This window comes from Trachemys scripta, chromosome 5 (genome assembly GCF_013100865.1).
Source record: "Trachemys scripta elegans isolate TJP31775 chromosome 5, CAS_Tse_1.0, whole genome shotgun sequence".
NCBI lineage: Eukaryota > Metazoa > Chordata > Testudines > Emydidae > Trachemys > Trachemys scripta.
The window spans coordinates 91,584,948-91,604,724 of NC_048302.1; the positions used below are offsets into that span (position 1 = coordinate 91,584,948).

General features: G+C 47.1%; 1 protein-coding gene across 8 annotated transcripts in view; it reads right to left on the minus strand.

Annotated features, from left to right (window-relative positions):
• The window catches only part of ATP10D (ATPase phospholipid transporting 10D (putative)), a 101,937-nt gene that overhangs the window by 17,614 nt on the left and 64,546 nt on the right, over positions 1-19,777 (minus strand). For all 8 annotated transcript variants that reach the window (XM_034771348.1, XM_034771350.1, XM_034771344.1 and 5 more), the window contains 3 exons: positions 11,802-12,420; positions 10,273-10,376; positions 9,489-9,615 (listed from right to left, as the gene is read on the minus strand). In XM_034771348.1, the coding sequence (XP_034627239.1) occupies positions 9,489-9,615; positions 10,273-10,376; positions 11,802-12,420 (850 nt within the window). The remainder of the gene's footprint in view (positions 1-9,488; positions 9,616-10,272; positions 10,377-11,801; positions 12,421-19,777) is intronic.

The following is a 19,777-nucleotide window of genomic DNA, read 5'->3' on the forward strand; positions in this document are numbered from 1 at the left end:
CACACTACTTGCCGCGGTGAGTCTATCTGGTGCGTAGCTACATGCTGCAGGGAAAAGCAGGCTGCAGCCACACTGCAGTGTGTAGCTACACGTCAGTGAAAGGCTCTCACAGGAAGGGAGGCAGCAGGGAAAGGCTCCTGCAGCGGGGAGCTGTCAGCTCCCATGTCCACTCACCACTAGGCACTCCCTTGTGGCCAGGCATGGCATCGCAGCTCTCTCGCCATACTAGTGTCCCCTGCTGAAAGCCACTGCAGCACTGTGGTGGTTTCTCTCTAACTCGGCCCTCCAACTGGGTCACAGTCTTTAGTCCACCCCTTCTAGGGTCACAGTTGTTCCATATAACAGTCCAAAAAAGATTTTCATACAAAAACAGAACCTTCTGCCCTCTCTGGGGCTATTCCTCAGCTTCTTCCTTGTTTGATCCGGGTCTTTCCCAGGCCTCCCTGCTTGGAGAGCTCTCTCTCCTTATTGACTCAGGGCCCTGCAGGAATCTTCTTGCTCCCTGGACTCTCTATAGAACAGAGGTCCCCAAACTGTGGGGTGCACCCCCCTAAGGAGCATGGAGGAACATTCAGGGTGGCAGAACTGAGGCCTGGGCCAGCCCCCATGGGGGTTAGGAAACGAGTCCCACCCAGCTCTGCTCCTTGCCATAGTGTAGCCAGGGAAGCACTGCTTGGGCTGTAGAGAGCTATGATGGGTTCAGCAGTGTCTTTACTCTACTCACCTTACCAGTGCCTCACTGTCTACACTGCTCTTTATACCCATGCCAGGGAGTTTGTGGTGTATGCACTATCCACGCTACCAAAAAGTATGCTGCAGTGTAGATGTACCTTAAGGATGGAGCTGCTGTCATTTCCCAGCACTAGTTCCCTCACTCTTACTGCAGCTACACCATGTGGTATTATTTAATCAAGCAAAGGGATGAAGAGAAGCAGGACAAAAAGCACCTATCCTCCCACCTAGCACTAGTCACTGACCCTCTTGCCTAGGCTGGAGGAAGTGCTGAGCTGCCCTGCCACAAGGGGAGCTCCAGAAGAGACTGTACCTCAAGGAGCACAATCCCTTTGCCAGCTCCACAACTGCACAGGGGGAGCCCCTACATTGCTTCAAGAGAGCCTACTCCCCGCTATGCAGCCAGCTTTGCAGATGAGCGCTATGGCCCTGTGTGACAGTCTGTACCCCTACGCTCACCACTTTCATAGAATTATGATAAACTGTGTATAAAATATGCTTTGTGAACTACCACTTGGAAAAGAACGGTTACTTACCTTCTGTAACTGTTGTTCTTCGAGATGTGTTGTTCACATCCATTACACATTAGGTGTACGCGCGCCGCGTGCACGGACGTCGGAAACTTTTTCCCTTAGCGGCTCCCGTCGGGCCGGCGGGCCCCCCACTTCCCGCCAGAGCGGCGCCCCGCTCCAGGGTATATATATCCCTGCCGACCCGACCACTCCGGTTCCTTCTTGCCGGAGACTCCGACAGAGGGGAAGGAGGGTGGGAAGTGTAATGGACGTGAACAACGCATCTCGAAGAACAACAGTTACAGAAGGTAAGTAACCGTTCTTTCTTCTTCGAGTGATTGTTCACGTCCATTACACATTAGGTGATTCCCAAGCTTACCATTGGAGGTGGGTAGGAGTCAAGATACAACTGACTGTAGCACGGCCCGACCGACCATCGCGTCCTCTCTGGTCTGATGATGGATCGCGTAGTGGGCTGTGAACGTGTGCACCGACGACCAGGTGGCTGCCTTACAGATCTCCTGGATAGGGACTTGCGCCAAGAAGGCCGTTGAGGACGCTTGGGCTCTAGTCGAGTGGGCCCGGATCTCCGGGGCCGGAACATTGGCGAGCTCGTAACAAGTGCGTATACAATGCACAATCCATGCCGATAAGCGCTGTGCCGAGATAGGCAAGCCTTTCATACGTTCCGCAATAGCAACAAACAGCTGGGGCGATCTGCGGAACGGCCTGGTCCGTTCCAGGTAAAAAGCCAACGCCCTGCGGACATCCAGGGTAGGTAGGCTGTGGTGGTGAGGGTCCGTATGGGGTTTAGGAAAAAACACCGGTAGGCAAATGTCCTGCCCCACGTGAAACTGTGTTACCACCTTTGGGAGGAATTTGGGGTGCGGCCTCAGTTGCACCTTATCCTTATGGAACACTGTATAGGGTGGTTCCGAAGAGAGGGCTCTCAATTCCGATACCCTTCTGGCCGAAGTGATGGCCACGAGAAACGCCACCTTCCACGAGAGGTGCGTAAGGGAGCAAGTGGCTAGGGGCTCAAAGGGGGAACTCATGAGTCTTGTTAAGACTAGGTTCAGACTCCACGTCGGGACAGGCGGGCGCGAGTAGGGAAACACCCTTTCCAGCCCCTTGAGAAATCGGGCCACTGTGGGGTTGGAGAACACGGACACTCCCAACTCTCCCGGATGGAAGGCCGAGATTGCAGCTAAGTGAACCCTAATAGAGGCGGGCGCAAGCCCTTGATTCTTTAGGTGCAGAAGGTAGTCCAGGATCGACGGAACCGAGGCTTGTAAAGGCTGTATGCGTTGAGGCTCACACCAGTGGGAGAACCTTTTCCACTTTGCCAGGTAGGTCACTCTTGTCGAGGGCTTCCGACTATTAAGGAGGATTTGCTGGACTTGGTGAGAGCACCTGTGCTCTGCATCATTCAGCCAGAGAGATGCCATGCCGTGAGATGTAGCGAAGACAGATTCGGGTGGAGTAGGCGACCTTTGTCTTGCGTGACTAGGTCGCGATGGAGGGAGAGGGTGATTGGATTGGCTATTGACAGCTCCAGCAGGGACGTGAACCAATGTTGGCGTGGCCAGGCTGGGGCGATAAGTATGATCGTCGCCCTGTCCCTGCGGATTTTGAGGAGAACCTTGTGTATGAGTGGGAATGGAGGGAAGGCATATCCCAGGCTCCCTCCCCATGGAATCATGAAAGCGTCTGCTAATGACCCCCGGCTGAGGTTCTGGAACGAGCAGAACTGAGGGCATTGGCTGTTGTCCCTGGTGGCGAATAGATCCACCCGGGGAAAACCCCATCTCCGGAAGATCGAATGCAGGACGTCTCGCCTCAACGTCCATTCGTGCATTCGGTAGGATCGGCTGAGGCGGTCTGCTAAGCCGTTTTGAATCCCCGGAAGATACGTCGCGATGAGGTGTATCGCATGGGCTATACAGAAGTTCCATAATTGGAGTGCCTCGCGACAGAGGGGAGAAGACCATGACCCGCCCTGCTTGTTTATATAGAACATGGCGGTAGTGTTGTCCGTCAGGACTGCCACGCTGTGACCTTTTAAGGTGGCGCGGAAGGTCTGACAGGCGAGGCGAACCGCTCTTAGCTCCTTCAGATTGATGTGAAGTAGCTTGTCTTCTCTGGACCACAGCCCTTGGGTCCGCAGTTCTCCCAGGTGTGCCCCCCAACCCAAGTCCGATGCGTCTGTTACCAACGTCAGAGTGGGCTGTGGGGCATCGAAGGGGATCCCTTCGCATACCTGTTGGTGATCTAGCCACCAGCGTAGCGAGCCGAGCACCTGGTTTGGGATCGTGACTACCTGATCCAATGGGTCTCTATTGGGGCGGTGCGTATGGGCGAACCACAACTGTAGGGGCTGAAGCCTCAGGCGGGCATGTCTGACCACGTGTGTGCAAGCTGCCATATGCCCCAGAATCTGCATGCAACACCTTGCCGTTGTCGTGGGGAACATTAGGACTGTGCTTACGGCTCTGTGAATTGACCTGAACCGTGCCTCTGGTAGGCTCGCTTGTGCGGTTACCGAGTCCAGGGTTGCACCTATGAAGTCCAGCCTCTGTGTGGGGACTAACGTGGACTTGGGCACATTGACCCGGAGGCCGAGCTTGTCGAACGTCTGCAGGGCCAGCATCACGTGAGACCGGACCTCGGCCTCCGACCTGCCCGCGAGTAGCCAATCGTCCAGGTACGGAAATACGCGCATCCTTCTCTTTCGAAGGAAGGCTGCTACCATGGACATGCACTTTGTGAACACTCGTGGTGCTGACGCCAGGCCGAAGGGCAGGACTGTAAACTGGAAGTGGCGCTGGTCGACGACGAAGCGCAGAAAACGTCTGTTGGCCGGATTGATTGAGATGTGAAAGTAGGCGTCTTTCGTATCGAGGGCAGCATACCAATCCCCCGGATCCAGGGATGGAATAATAGCTCCCAGGGAGACCATACGGAAGCGAGCTTTGATCAGAAACTTGTTTAGATCGCGCAGGTCCAAAATAGGACGGAGGCCTCCTTTTGCCTTGGGGATCAGGAAGTATCTGGAGTAGAATCCTTTTCCCCTCAGGTCTATTGGAACCTCTTCTACTGCTCCAGCAGCGAGAAGGGACTGAACCTCCTGCTTGAGAAGTTGCTCGTGAGAAGGGTCCCTGAAGAGGAACGGGGAAGGGGGATGGCAGGGAGGGGGCGAGGAAAACTGGAGGGTATAGCCCGCCTTCACTGTGCGCAGGACCCATTGGTCCGATGTTATGCGCGACCATGCCCGGTAGAAATGGGACAGGCGGTCTTTGAAAGACAGAGGAGGATCCGAAATGGGATATGGTACGCTGTCCTCGGGCGTAACTTCAAAAGCCTGGCTTATTTCCTGGCTGTGGCTTGCCCTGGCCGTGACTCTGGCCCTGGTCAGGCGTATTGTTACGTCTCCGCCTGTTATCCCTGCCTCGACGGCGGTACGGTTCGTGTCGGGGTCGAGGATGGTATTGCCTTTGCGGCGGCTGGGGTTTAAAGGGCTTACGCTGCGTTACCGGGGTGTGCATACCCAACGACTTAAGGGTCGCTCGGGAGTCCGTAAGGCTATGTAGCCTGGCATCCGTCTGGTCGGAAAACAAGCCCGAACCTTCAAACGGGAGGTCCTGCAGCGTGATCTGCACCTCCGGCGGGAGACCTGAAGCCTGCAACCACGCCGAACGTCTCATCACGACTCCCGACGCGATTGTTCTAGCCGCAGCGTCTGCTGAGTCTAGCGCGGCCTGTAAAGAGGTCTTGGCCACTGCCATTCCCTCATCCACCAGGGCCTTGAACTCCTGATGCGCGTCAGATGGGAGGGAGTCCTTAAACTTGGCGACTGATGCCCAAGAGTTAAAATTGTGCCTGTTTAGAATCGCCTGCTGATTGGCGATCCTCAGTTGAAGGCCCCCCGAAGAATAGACTTTTCTCCCGAACAAGTCCAATCTCTTGGCTTCCTTGCCCTTGGGGGCAGGAGCTTGCTGGCCATGCCGCTCCTTTTCATTGACCGCCGAGACCACCAAAGAACAGGGGGATGGATGCAGAAAGAGGAAGTCAAACCCTCTAGATGGGGCGAAGTATTTCCTCTCCACTCCCTTTGCAGTTGGAGCACTGGAGGCCGGTGTTTGCCACACCGTCTTATAGTTGGACTGTACTGTCCGTATAATGGGGAGTGCGACTCTGGAGGGGCCCTCTGGGCTCAGGATATCGACCATGGGGTCATCCTGCTCTACAGTCTCCTCCGCTTGCAAGCCCAGATTGAGGGCTACCCGGCGAAGCAGGTCTTGGTGTGCCCGGTGGTCAATCGGGGGAGGGCCGGACACCAGTGTGCCCGCTACCGCCTCATCTGGCGAGGAGGAAGAGGTCGGGGCCTTCTGCCCATCCTCATTGTCCTGTAAACCTGCGTCAGCCAATTGTTCCTCTGTGGCCTGACCCGCAACGTGGGATTGGGACAGTACCGTACTCTGTGCCGAGTCCACTCCTTCCCGCTCCGGTGGTCTAGAGACCGTTGTCTCCCTATACGATTGCGGGCGGTGCCGCGGGGAGCGGGATCGGTACCGGGATGGCCCGGATCTCGAGGCTCTCGATGGGGGCCCTTGTTGGTGGTAGGCCCAGGGTGTCCAGAATGGCCATTGGCTCGGCTGGCCCCATTGGGACTGACCGTAGTCCCTGTTGTCCTGTGACCTATGGGCATACCCGCCGTATCGGTCTGAGTCAGTCCCCGAGACCACTGACGGTGATCTGGAAGGCCACGGTGGCGCCGTCGGATGGTGCCGGTCTGGTCTTGGGGAGTAGCGCCTCCGCGACCAGGATCTGGAACGGTGCCTTGCCGACCTGGACCGGTACCGGTGATCTCGGGACCGGGAACGGCTACGGCTGGTCGGCCTCGGGTAACGAACCGCCGATGCTTCGCTGTGCCGACTCATGCTTGGTTGCTGAGTCGGTGCCGACCGTTTGCTGAAGCCCGACTGCTGAGGTGCTTCCTGCGCCGAGGGCAACCGGGAGTCCACCGAGGCGGAGCTCAACCGGGACCGGTCCCTGGAACGGTGCCGGGACGGCGACCGTGATGGGCGCACCATCGCCGGCTTGCCTCTGCGCGGCAGCATAGGCGGGGCGCCTTCAGCGTGTGCCGGGGCCTCGACGGACAAGGCAATGAGGTCCTTAGCTGCCTCAAACGTGTCCGGAGTGGAGGGCTGTTCCACTAGCTCCTCCAGCCCTTCCTCCTCGCTCGACGCGCCCATCCCGGGGCTCGACGGGCCCTTCGGCGCCGGAGCCACTACCGGGGTCCGTGTTGGGGCCGTATCGGCCTTAGGGGCACTCGAGGTCTTTACCGGTGCCGCCCTCTTGTGCGGGGAGCGACCTCGGGCCTTAGGTTGGCCCTTCACTTTCGCTGGCGAAGACGATCGGCGTCGTGTATTTCCCCGCTGGGTCGGTGCCACGGTCTTCGGATGACCCACCGGCGCCGGTTCTCGCACCGAGGCAGGGGCACTCCGCACGGAGGTAGACGGTGCCGTCGAAGTGGAGGGCTGTAACGCCGTCTCCATGAGCAGCTGCTTAAGGCCGAAGTCCCTCTCTTTTTTAGTTCTGGGCTTAAAAGCCTTACAGATCTTGCAGCGCTCTTTCTGGTGAGCCTCCCCCAGGCAACGAAGACACGAAGCGTGGGGGTCGCTCAATGGCATGGGCCTACGGCATGTGGCACAAGCCTTGAAGCCTTGGGCGTGTGGCATACCCCACCGCCCGGTGCCGGTGCCGGGGCTGAACAAACAACCCCGGCAGGAACTTTAAGTACTCTAATGAGCTGTTAACTACTGACTAAACACTACAACAACTAACTGATAACTGTTAGACTCTAATTGACTATTGCTAAGGGACACTCTCAGACGAGAGACAGAGTTGTTCCAACGCCGCCACGGACGGTAAGAAGGAACTGGAGTGGTCGGGTTGGCAGGGATATATATACCCTGGAGCGGGGCGCCGCTCTGGCGGGAAGGGGGGGGCCCGCCAGCCCGCCAGGAGCCGCTAAGGGAAAAAGTTTCCGACGTCCGTGCACGCGGCGCGCGTACACCTAATGTGTAATGGACGTGAACAATCACTCGAAGAAGAACTCATGATTTGCTGATCATCATTGTCCTGGTAAAATACGTGTAGCAACATTGTATGTAAAGTTATGGAATTTTACTGTGTGATATTGCTGGGACATGTTCCAACATGTTCAGGAGGGCAGTCACAAACCAGTTTTCCAGAGACAAAAGGCTAGTCAGTGCCTCAGCCACGAGTCAATTAGATCAAACGGACCATACCCTGATTAAGTGGCCAAGAGAGGGTGAGCAAAAATCTACATCTTCAACAAAGAAACAGCTTGAGGTTCCTGTCCACACAGACTTTGTCTTCCGCACCTCAGCTGAAGAGGATTATTGGGCAAGAAAAGAGAGCAAGGGTCCCAAATCATCTCTCCCTTACTCTCTACATACGGCATCATCAACACCTGAGGAACAAAGGAAGCAGCACTAGGTCAAGTGGGAGAGATCTTGACTGAAAGAGGCTCAGCCAGTAAGACTGCTGGAACATGTGGTGAGAGAGACCTTTGCTTTGTCTTCACTTAGCTTAAGGTAGGTGTTAGTTGCATTTTACCTTTTATCTCCTTGTTGCCAATTCTGAGTTGTATGCCTCATTACTTGTAGTTACTTAAAATCTCTCTCTGTGTAGTTAATAAATTTGTTTTATCTAAACCAGTGTGTTTGGACTGAAGTGTTTGGGAAGCGCCATTTGAGATAACGAGATTTGTGCATATCATTTTCTATTAATAAAGTGATAGACTTTATATGAGATTGTGTTGTCCAGGTCAGGGGTGGGCAGTACAAAATGCACATTTCTGGGGTAAATTACAGGACTGGGAGTTTGCTGGTGTTGCCCTATAGTGTAATTCATGAGTGGCTGGCTATAACATTCACACAGTATAATTGGGAGTGATTTACATGCTGGAGGCTGTGTGTGAGCAGACCAACAAAGCAGTATAAAAGACACCCTAGGCTGGAGAATTGAAGGGACACAGCTGTCCATCAGTCCAGTTTGTACCCTAGGTAACGTCACACCCTCGCTCCTCCCCCATCACATCCTGGCTCCTCCCTTCCCTGACACCCAGGAGAGCTAGGAGTAGGGTGACCAGACAGCAAGAGTGAAAAATCAGGACAGGGGTAATAGAAACCTATATAAGAAAAAGACCCAAAAATCGGGACTGTCCCTATGAAATCGGGACATCTGGTCACCCTAGCTAGCAGGGAGCATTCCCTTGTTTTGTCTAGTACCAAGGATTGCTATTGTGCCTGTCCCATGCACAGGACACAAGGGATTATGGAGAGAAGGCTCCCAACACCCTCATCACCGCTGCACAATCTGACCCTTATTTTACGAGAAGCAAAGCAACTACCACTTGGAAAAATATAAAGTCACACAGCATAAAGGTGGACACAGTTACCTTCTTTACATGGTAGTAGCATGTCACTAAAAAAAAAAAAAAAAAAAAAAAGTCAACAGAAAAAGTCTCTCTTCTGCTTCTAGCAAGGGCTATTTTCCCCCCCACGACCACAATCTAGTCTTTGACCTTTTTTTCCAAAGGTCATCGCATAAGCAGTTGTCCACAGCCACTACCCCAGCCCACAAACCGACTGCCATCCTGCAGGCATGAGGAGGCCTGTCCCACCTTCCCCGCTCAGTCTGGCTGCATCTACACTGAAGATTTTGTCTAGTTCTTCCATAGCTAAAGTGAACTAGCCCAGGAGGAGTGTTAGTATAGAGCTGTGGCTGACATTTTACTACCAAATGGTCTAGGGACACTAACTGCACCATTGCTGCTGCTACACCAGCAATGCACTTTAGCATGAGTCTGTGACACGCTACAATCTCCTAACAGGCTTGTAATATCATTGGCAATGCCCAGATGCTCTGGTGTATGCAAAGCTAGAGAGACTTCATCTGGGCTTCATTCAAAACCATTACAGACACTGGAAAGACTCCAGCTGTCTTCAATGGGATTTGTATCAGGCCCTGTATTTGCAAACTTACAAGAGAGACTTATGGAAATTTAATAACAAACCATAAATCCTAAGTCTGCAGAAAGCCACTTTAAAAACAAATTCAGCTTTGCATAGTGCCTTTCAAAATGGATCCATTTATTCAAGTAGATTTTTAATACAACACAGTTTCCAGCAAGCGATAATGTTTTCTACCTACCAAGGAGTGTTAACTTAGTCTCAAGCTTCATGGTAGATTCAAGCAGCAGCTCTTCCTTATTGTCAATACTGGTTTCTGCTAAAAAATGACTATTTAACCACTCAGCATATTCTGCATCACTCATCACCTGTGGAGGAAGAGGGGGAAAAAAACACAGAGATCAAAGCCTCCGCTCTACTCACTGCTTGAGCTATACAACCTCTGAGGTTTTAGTTTACAGAGAGGTTTGGGCAAATTTCTTTCCCTTTCATTACTGCTGAACTATAATTTGAATTTCTGGGCAGCTCTGAATCCAAAATGAAACTCAGCTGAAACGTCAAAATGACATTTCACATTCAAACTACGCAACACTGTCAGCTGTACATGGTCTGAAAGTGAAGCCATAAAATTGGCCCAGGTTCACCGGGATTTGTAATGAACCCCCAAACTGGGCAAGTCTCATATGTTTTGTGAACATTTCCCTAACCCTACTCACCTCCCACATGTCTTACTCAGAAAACCAGGTTAACTATTTGCTAATCACAATTTTATGGATAAAGTTGTAAACATTAAGCGGTCTGACATCCTCCAATGCCACCAGCTATGACTGTTAAAAGTGAAGTTATGCAGTAGCACAGGTCAAATTACTGATCTCTCTTTGATCACACAAAATTAAATAAAATTCTAGTGCTGATATGCAAGCATTTGTTTAGAAGTAGTGATGTATGTCTCAGAGCTATAGCACTTCACCTTCCAGAGAAAGTATGTCATTTCATGAACTATCATAAATCTCTTCACAAGTTACCTTTTTAGCTATACACAATGTGCGCAGTCCTCTTCTGGCATAATCATCCAAGTGTTTCTGAGTTCTCTCCTTAATCGTCTTTTGGTCCATTTCTGATTTATCATCTGAAATTTTTAAAAAAAGGGAAGTAAAATATGCATTGTTGACATTTACTTATTGACAGACTTTCAAAAGAGGTCTAAAAATAAAAATAAAACTAGTATTATTTTAACTTTTAAATCGATCTTTATATTTGCAAACCATATTCAGGTCACATGTTTGGTGACCGTACCAGGATGTCTTGCTCTGTCAAGGGGTTAGCAGGGAGATGATTAAAAGGACACTCTTCAGATCAAATCAGACCAAAAATCGAAGGGTGGGATTTGCAAAAGTACTCTGTATTGGGCTAACTCTTCTCCCACTTAAATCAATGGTAAAACTCCCTTTGATTTCAATGGGAGAAAAGTAAGGGCAACACAGCACTTTTAGAAAATGCCCACCCTGAGTTTTCTCAAATCTAAAATATATCAGAATTTTTTTCTTGATTAAAAATAAAAATAATGATAACAACAACAACAACAATAAACAGATATTTATCACTGACTCATATAGTTAAGACGACATGTTTTCTTGTCCTCAATGACCTTCAATAAAAAGCAGTTGGTGTTTTCCATTCCATGTAAATTAATCATGATAGTGCAACAGCAAACAAGAAATTGTACTACAGAAGTCAATGTTTCCTGTTGCAGAGTCCAAAAGTGTCTGCCACATAAACAGGCACAAGTAAAAGGTGCCACAGAACTCTACAGACACAGGCTAGAGTTCATATATCAGGTGACAACATTTAATATTAGGTTTTTCTTCCAGCTGAGAATAGTCCACTTTAATTGTTTTGTCTCGTTAGAGTTGGTATGGCAACCCACATCTTTTCTCTGTATACATCTTCCTACTGTATTTTCCACTCCATGCATCTGATGAAGTGGGTCTTAGCCCATGAAAGCTTATGCCCAAATAAATTTGTTAGTCTCTAAGGTGCCACAAATACTCCTGTTCTTTTAACATCTAATATTATAAGTTCTATCTGAGAACTCAGAACTATTGACATAAAGAAAAAGTGGACATGGTCTAACTCCAATATAGTGTATTTCATACGTTCATTAATAAGATGTGTTACTATCATAATAGGGGGTCCAAATTCAGAACAATACTTGAGCAGGTGCTTTGTTGTAAGCACAGCAATAGCCCCATTGTCTTCAATGGGTGTACATATGTGCTTAAAGTTCAGCTGTGTCTATTTATTTTGCTGAATTGAGATCTTGAACCCCAATTTTCCTATCTTTCTTGGGTGTCTGTAAAGCACCTGTCACACACCTAAGGAATAAATAACTAGATATTTCTGTGGGAGCACAGGAACCAGGGAACTGTTGACTGAGGTAGGTCTGTTAGTTATTTACCTTCTTTTATATGTCATTCCAAAAAATTTTTATTCAACTAATTACTCTTGTGAGATACAAAGATGAAACCAAGAGCTGACAAAGTTCTGTACGTACCGGCAGATCCAGTCCACAACAAATCCATAATGACCGAGTCTGCACCTTTCGTGTACACCACCACTTTGTTGGAGAGCGGATGTCTAACTACTACTGACATTCTTTTTCGTACTGAGTCAAAAGGCAAAATGTGCAAAAGCTGAAATGTCAAAGATCCCAAAGCAGCCAGGTCCACAGTAACTTGATCAGGAGTCCTAGACTGTAAAGTGCATTTGTAAGCCTTGGCAGCATGAACTAGTGCAGCTTCATCAGGGCTCTCAGCCTCATAACACAGCTTAGTTATAGATTGTTCAAGAGATGATCCAGCATCACAGTGCTCACTGCCTGCAGCTACGTCCACTCTGTCTAGTGGTCCAAGTGGAGGTACTTTGGCGCATTGTGGGCTATCAGTAGCCTGAGGTTCATTAACTGCTTGGGACACTCCTTCTATAGCAGGTGAAGCCAGCTTCACTCTGAAAATAGATAGTTTGCTCACAAAAGTATTAGGGCTCTCAGATGATGACTCTTTTGCACTTGGAACTGGTGATGAACTCAGCCTTCGGACTGACAACCTCTGGAACATCTGTTTTATTTCCTCAAGGGATTTAATAGGCATTCTACCTAGTGAAGATAGTCTCATCTGCAACAGAATTAAAAATCAGCAAAAACATTTATATGTGTGCTGAAACAATTTCATTTAGTAATGGAGGTATTTTATTTCAGCAAGGATATTTTTCTTTATATATCGCTTATTTAAACTTCAATGTTGATTTTTTGGACTTAAATTTTGTATGTGTGTGTTATATATATTATATATATATAACCATATAATTCTATTAAATAAATTCAGTCAAACCCATAGGTAATTAGATTCCAAGCACATCAACTGTAAACACACTTCAGATTTGTAAAATTACACTCATTCCAAGTCTGATTAATGACTGTGGTCCATTTCTAGAATTTGGACCAATAATGAAATAAATAGCATGACTTACTTTCTAATTTTTTTAATTTCACAGCAAATGGACTTAAAGTTTTATTCTGCTTATTCTCAATCAATCAGATGCGTGCAAGGATTAAACATGCCCCACAAAAAAGGTGACAATAATCACCTAAAAATAACTTTTAGAAATAAAATCCTTTAGAAGCACTTTTCTTATTATTTGGACTTACACAGAAAAAAATAATACAAAATGCTCGGTTTAATATATTGGACACTGATCAGAACAGTACTACAATTAATAGCTTACATCTATTGCAAACAGCTAATGTCTTGTGGTTATAAAGCACTCTGAAGAAAAACACTACAAAGAACTATGGAATTTATTTTACTATTTAAAATGTTTAGCATATTTTCCATCTGTGAATTAGGTTAGAGTGATTGGATAGGAGTTTTTTGTATTATTGCTTGGGGGAAATAAGCAATTTTTTCCATCAACCATTTTTTGAATGCAGCAGCAAAGCCAAATTCACAAATATGACATTCTAAAGATCTGCATCCTATTATAGGTTTGAAACCCTGCAATTTAGCAAGAGGAACAAGTTTTCAATTAAGTGACATTTACTTACAGTAAATCACATGCTTTCTGTGGGAAGTTCAACCCTAACCTCTTCTAAAATAAGGTTACTCAGAGGTTAAATTAGATTTAATTTTTTTTAAAAAACAGTGAGTTCCAGTTAATAACAAAGTGATAAATTATTACTGAAAAGAAGAAGATCATTACCCACAAAATAGCGGTTGTGCCTTAGCAATGCATCCAAGCTGCCATATCTAGGTACATTTTTATTATTATTATTATTATTATTACAGTATAAAACTGAAAAGCAGGCTCTCCCTAGCTTTGTAGTAATGCCAGGAGGCAGCTACAGTTTGCTATATACCACATTTTTCATACTGGATGGGGCATTAAAATCAGGAATTTTATTGGTGAATAGGTGTAAAATGGCAAATCCAATTTAATCTTAGAGTTCCTCTTGTACAAGATAAGTATAAAGTAGGGCTGTCAAGTGATTAAAAAAATTAATCGCATGATTAAATAATAGAATACCATTTATTTAAATATTTTTGGATGTTTTCTACATTTTAAAATATATTTATTTTAATTACAAACACAGAACCCAGTGTACAGTGCTCTTTATATTTATTTTTGATTACAAATATTTGTGCTATAAAAAACAAAAGAAATGGTATTTTTCAACTCATCTTATACAAGTACTGTAATGCAATCTCTATCATGAAAGTGCAACTTACAAATGTAGATTTTCTTTATTACATAACTGCACTCAAAAACAAAACAATGTAAATCTTTAGAGCCTACCAGTCCACTCAGTCCTACTTCTTGTTCAGCCAATCGCTAAGACAAAACAAGTTTGTTTACATTTACAGGAGCTAATGCTGCCTGCTTCTTGTTTACAGTGTCACCTGAAAGTGAGAACAGATGTTCGCATGGCACTGTTGTAGCTGGTGTTGCAAGATATTTACGTGCCAGATGCGCTAAAGATTCATATGTCCCTTCATGCTTCAACCACCATTCCAGAAGATGTATCCATGCTGATGATGGGTTCTTCTCGATAACAATCCAAAGCAGTGCAGACTGACGCATGTTCACTCTCATCATCTGAGTCGGATGCCACCAGCAGAAGGTTGATTTTCTTTTTTGGTGGTTCGGGTTCCGTAGTTTCCATGAGTGTTGTTCTTTTAAGCCTTCTGAACGCATGCTCCACACCTCATCCCTCTCAGATTTTGGAAGGCACTTCGGATTCTTAAACCTTGGATTGAGTGCTGTAGAAATCTCACATTGGTACCGTCTTTGTGTTTTGTCAAATCTGTAGTGAAAGTGTTCTTAAAATGAACACGTGCTGGGTCATCATCCAAGACTGCTATAATAGGAAATACATGGCAGAATGAGGGTAAAACAGAGCAGGAGACATATAGTGCTGTTCTCCTCCAAAGAGTTCAGTCAAAATTTAATTAATGCATGCTTTTTTTAATAAGCGTCATCAGCATGGAAGCCTGTCCTCTGGAATGGTGGCTGAAGCATGAAGAGGCATATGAATGTTTAGTATATTTGGCACATAAATACCTTGCAATGCCGGCTACAAAAGTGCCATGCAAATGACTGGTCTCACTTTCTGGTGACACTGTCAATAAGAACAGGGCAGCATTATCTCCCCTAAATTTAAACAAACTTGTTTGTCTTCGCAATTGGCTGAACAAGAAATAGGACTGAGTGGACTGGGAGGCTCTAAAGTTTTACATTGTTTTGTTTTTGAGTGCAGTTATATAACCAAAAAAAATTTCACTTTTGATATAAAATTATTCTGCTTAACTGCTAGGGGGCACATTTGTCATGTACACATGGAAGATATACAGCACAGCTATAGCTATGTCTTAACTCAGGAAGTTCCTTCGAGAGGAAATGTTGCCAAACTCCAAACCTGGAGACAATGGACCTCTCTGTGCCTGCGTCCTGTAGATAGCTAACCACTTAATTTGCAAAATAAGCAAGGAGGAGGGGGCAAATAAATGAATAAGGGGTCATAAGAGGGGCAGATACATGTAGCTTGCTAATTATGTATGGTAATGATGGCAAATTTTGGCCAATCATAGAGCGATAGATTATCATGAGCAACTGCATATAATGCTTTGGTGTAAGTGTTTTCTTTGTTCTTGCTGACTTATGAGCTCGAACCCAATTGCAATTGAAATAAACGGATCGCCCCTCCCGGGGCTCCTTGCTTGGCTAGCTGTGTCCGTCTCTCCTTATTCCTCAGCTGGAACGGATAGAAATTTCTATGACAGTTTTGGCGACCACGAAGGGACATCTCCAGCTCGGAACCGCTCCGGGGCCCCTCCCTCGAGAAGGGCCAGTGCGCGCTGAGGTGAGTTTACTTTGGGAGTTGGCCCCTGGCAGGGACAATAAGGAGGACTCAGAGACGGACCAGAAGCAACGAGACAGATCGCGTTGGAAGAGGCCTCATCAGGAGACGGGTAAATTGTCTCTGTTTTATGTTATGTGTACACGGGGGTCTTAGACCCAACGGTTTCCTTGGGACAGCCTCGGTGAAATTACTGGGACATCCGTCTGGCAGTTAAACACTTTTAGAGTGCCGGCCCAGTATAAAAACAAGTTTCCGATGACAGGAGATTACCCAGACAGGAACAGAGGCTGACTGTGGATGGTGGAGAACTGAAGCAGGAAATTTAGGAGTCAGTCAGTCAGACCTGACATGGGAAATTGTCAGGGGAAATTCAATGCGGGCACACTTCTGGGATGTGTTCTCAGGAATTGGGGAAGACTTCGCCTCAAAACCTTGAGAACCATCCTGGAAGATTTAAGACCAGAACAAATGAATTATCTGTATTTGTTTTATAGCGCTGCTCCCATTTGCAAAGATAAAGAGTGCACTCATGTTACAACAAACTAAACCTCCTCCTTACCAGCAGTGTAGAGTAGGGGAAGATGATTATAGACCTGTTCCCCCATCAGCTGAGTCCTCAACCCCTTCCCATTCAGGTAAATCGGTTGGTCCCAGGAACCACCTCTGCACCAGTGTAGGATCTGCCTCTAACCCTATCCCGACCCCGAGCCACATTGTATCCTGATCTACCAGTGGCCTATAATACTTGAAGCCACGTTCGCAGGCGAAGTCTGCCCGACTCCTTGACTGGCTCATGGAGTTAGTCTCCCGAGTGTGTTCCTGGAGATGTCAATTTCGAGCTCATTAAACAAGAAGGACAGGACTCTCCGGCACTTCAATTGCCCTTAAAACAGTACCCTGTTCATACCGGAGAGGGTCAGGTTGTTAACCGCTATGTCCACACTCCTTTCTCTATCAGTGACCTACTGAATTGGAAGATTACTACCCCAAAAGGTCAGGGACGACCCAGAATCTGTACATAGGACATTGAAAGAAAGGAAACAAGTGCTCAGTCGAGCTCAGGAGTCTATAGGTGATTTACCCCCACCGTCCCCAGGACCGAATGCCCTTACAGCAGGAGATGTAACTGGGGGTGATCCTAACTGAGATTACAACAATGCTGGAGAACAACAGAAGTTAACCTCTTTAAACGGAATTAAGAAGGCTGGGCAGAGGACTACTAATTGGAGTAAAGTAACTTTTGTCCATCAAGGCCCAGATGAACACCCCTCAGACTATTATGAAAGACTGATGAAAGCTACTAGGTTGTTTGGGGGTCTAGATCCCGAAGCAGAGGCAAATATGCCAGTGATAAGAGGATTGGATTGTTTAAAGACCAGGCTGCAAAATATATAAGGTGGAGATTAAATTATGTGGAAAATTTGCAGGGATACCTCTCTCTCTCTCTCTCTCAGATAGTGGCTATTGCCACCAGAGTGTTTAACAGGTGAGAAGCCCAACGAAATGCTGAGAGGGTGAAGGAAGAAAAAAAAGGAAATATAAGAACGTTGGTGGCTGTATTGAAGGGAGCAGAGCCTGGTGTCGGCAGAAGCCGAGGAAGAGGATAAGGGTTCGTTAGTATAGTGGGACCCAGTAAAGGGGGGTCCAGAGGACTTTTAATTTGTTATTACTGTCATCAAGAAGGGCACATAAAGAGACATTGTAGACTGAGAGCCCAGGGACAAATTAACACCTTGAGGAGGTTTAAGAAGGGCCAAGGTCCAGCTTGGGCACCGCCTAATCAACCCTTCCAGAGGATGATGCAGGATGGGGACTTTACGACTGATGGGATGAAGGGGGTTCCACGTTGTTATGTTGCCCAGTGTTTTCCTTATCCCGCAATGATCCCCTAGTTCCTTTGATGATTGGAAGAAAACAATATGATTGCTTATTAGACACAGGAGCCATCCTTTCCACCCTTACTGATTTGGACCTTCCTAAAAGTGGCAAAATTTAACGTGTTATGGGAATTGAAGGAAATCCTTTTCGTTGTCAGATTTCCAAACCTTTAAGCCTACACATAGGGTCCCTGTCTGAGGAACATGCCTTCCTACTTACCCAAGGACCAACCAGTTTATTGGGATGTGATTTGCTGTGCAAACTCTGGGCTACTATTCATTGCTCTGACCAAGACATTCTTTTGAGCCTGTCAGATGACTCTGTCATCCCCTTGATGGCTCTAATGAATCCCAAAACTCCTTCATATTTCGCAATGCTCCCCAGGGAGTTGGAAAATGCTGTCCCACCTTGGGTATGAGGAACAAAAAACACTGACGTGGGATTACTAAAGTCAGCTGAGCCAGTTTGGATACGTGTTAGGACAGACATGGACCCCCCTTGCATTCCCCAATACCCTCTCCCATGAGAGGCAATAAAGGGACTGACTCCCTTAATTGAGTCATTTTTAGGGGTCATCCCAGATATCATGGGGGCATCTCCCTCAGGGGTATGTGGAATCCCCCGCTATATTTTCAGCTGTGTTGAATAAAGATTTACAAGATGTAATTCTCCCAGGACAGTCCATGTTGCTTTTGTATGTGGATGATCTTTTATTATGCTCAGAAACACAAGAAGTTAATAAGCAGGACTCATAGAGCTTTTATGTGCCTTAGCAATGAAAGGACACAAGGTGTCACGCTCAAAGATTCAATATTGCTCACAGGAGATGAAATATTTAGGGCACATACTAAAACCAGGAAAGAGAAGCCTTGCTCAGGAAAGAGTAAGTGCCATTTTAAATGTACCCCAGCCCAAGACAAAGAGACAGTTAAGGGGGTTCCTTGGCATGGCAGGATTCTGCAAGTCCTGGATTCCTGAGTATGCGGAAATGTCAAAACCACTAGTGCAGATGACCACTAAGGATGAACCTGACCCAGTGAAATGGACTAAAGATGCTACCAAATCTTTTGAAAGTATCAAGACAGCCCTTGCATCGGCACCTATCTTGGGATTCCCGGATTATAGGAAACCTTTTACCTTATTTGTTCATGAAAGGGCAGGGGTGGCCTCTGGTATTCTTACGCAAGCGTTAGGATCACAGCAACGGCTTGTGGCCTATTTTTTAGCACTACTGAATCCTGTTGCAAGAGAAGCAGTAGAATGTTAAAGCCCTAGCTGCTGCAGCTTTGTTAGTTGAGAAAGCTCAACAGTTGGTACAGGGACATCACCTAGTGGTAAAAGTTCCACATGCTGTTACTCTCCTTCCAAATTAACGAAATGCCCAACCTTTCACTAATAAAAGATTAACCAGAGGATTGGTGGATGGTGTAGATCTTGCCTGGACTGAAACTTAAATTCATTCAAAAGGAAACCCCTAAATAGGATCCCCAGCGCGGGCGCGATGCTTGTTGGCCGACCGGCAAGGCCAACCCGAAGTAGATGACTACAGGGCAGCCAAGGTCCTAAACGACTGATATCAGTTTTCGATGGATATAGAAGATTGGACTGTATTATTTGGATTAACATTTAGTGCTCTTTTTTCTTTTATATGGTGGTATTTTAACCTGTTGTGAAAATGTTTCCTCTGTTGATTTTGTTGTTTTTCCCTTCCCTTTCTTATGGCCATAATAATTTCATTACATTTAGCCATGTGGTGAGGAACAGAATCCCAGAATGGAGGAATGACTCATGCTGGGTGTGCACCTTGGTGCCTCCCGATGCGGAATGAGGACTTTCTTTCCTTCCTATCCCTTTGATGGCTGCAAATATTACTCATTCAAAGGTGTATGTTACTCCCCATCAGACTATGACTCATACTTGGCAACAAGAAGGTATAAGCCCTAACTCCGGGTATTTGTTAACCTTCAAGGCGCAGGGTGAGTGGTGTCTCCTGGGAAATGGGCTAGGCCTGTTTTTAGGGAACAGTACTTGCAAATACTATGTGGGCCCAGATGGTGATGGAGAGTGGGTTACTCCCCTTAGTTATTGTTTTGACACCACTGACGACATTAACCACAAGGGTGTCTGCGCCAATAGTGTTTGTATGAAAGCTGCACTATGGTATGAGAAAACTCCGATGGACAATGTCTGTATGCAGGCAGAAATGTAGAGACTGAGACATCTCCTCGAAGCACGGG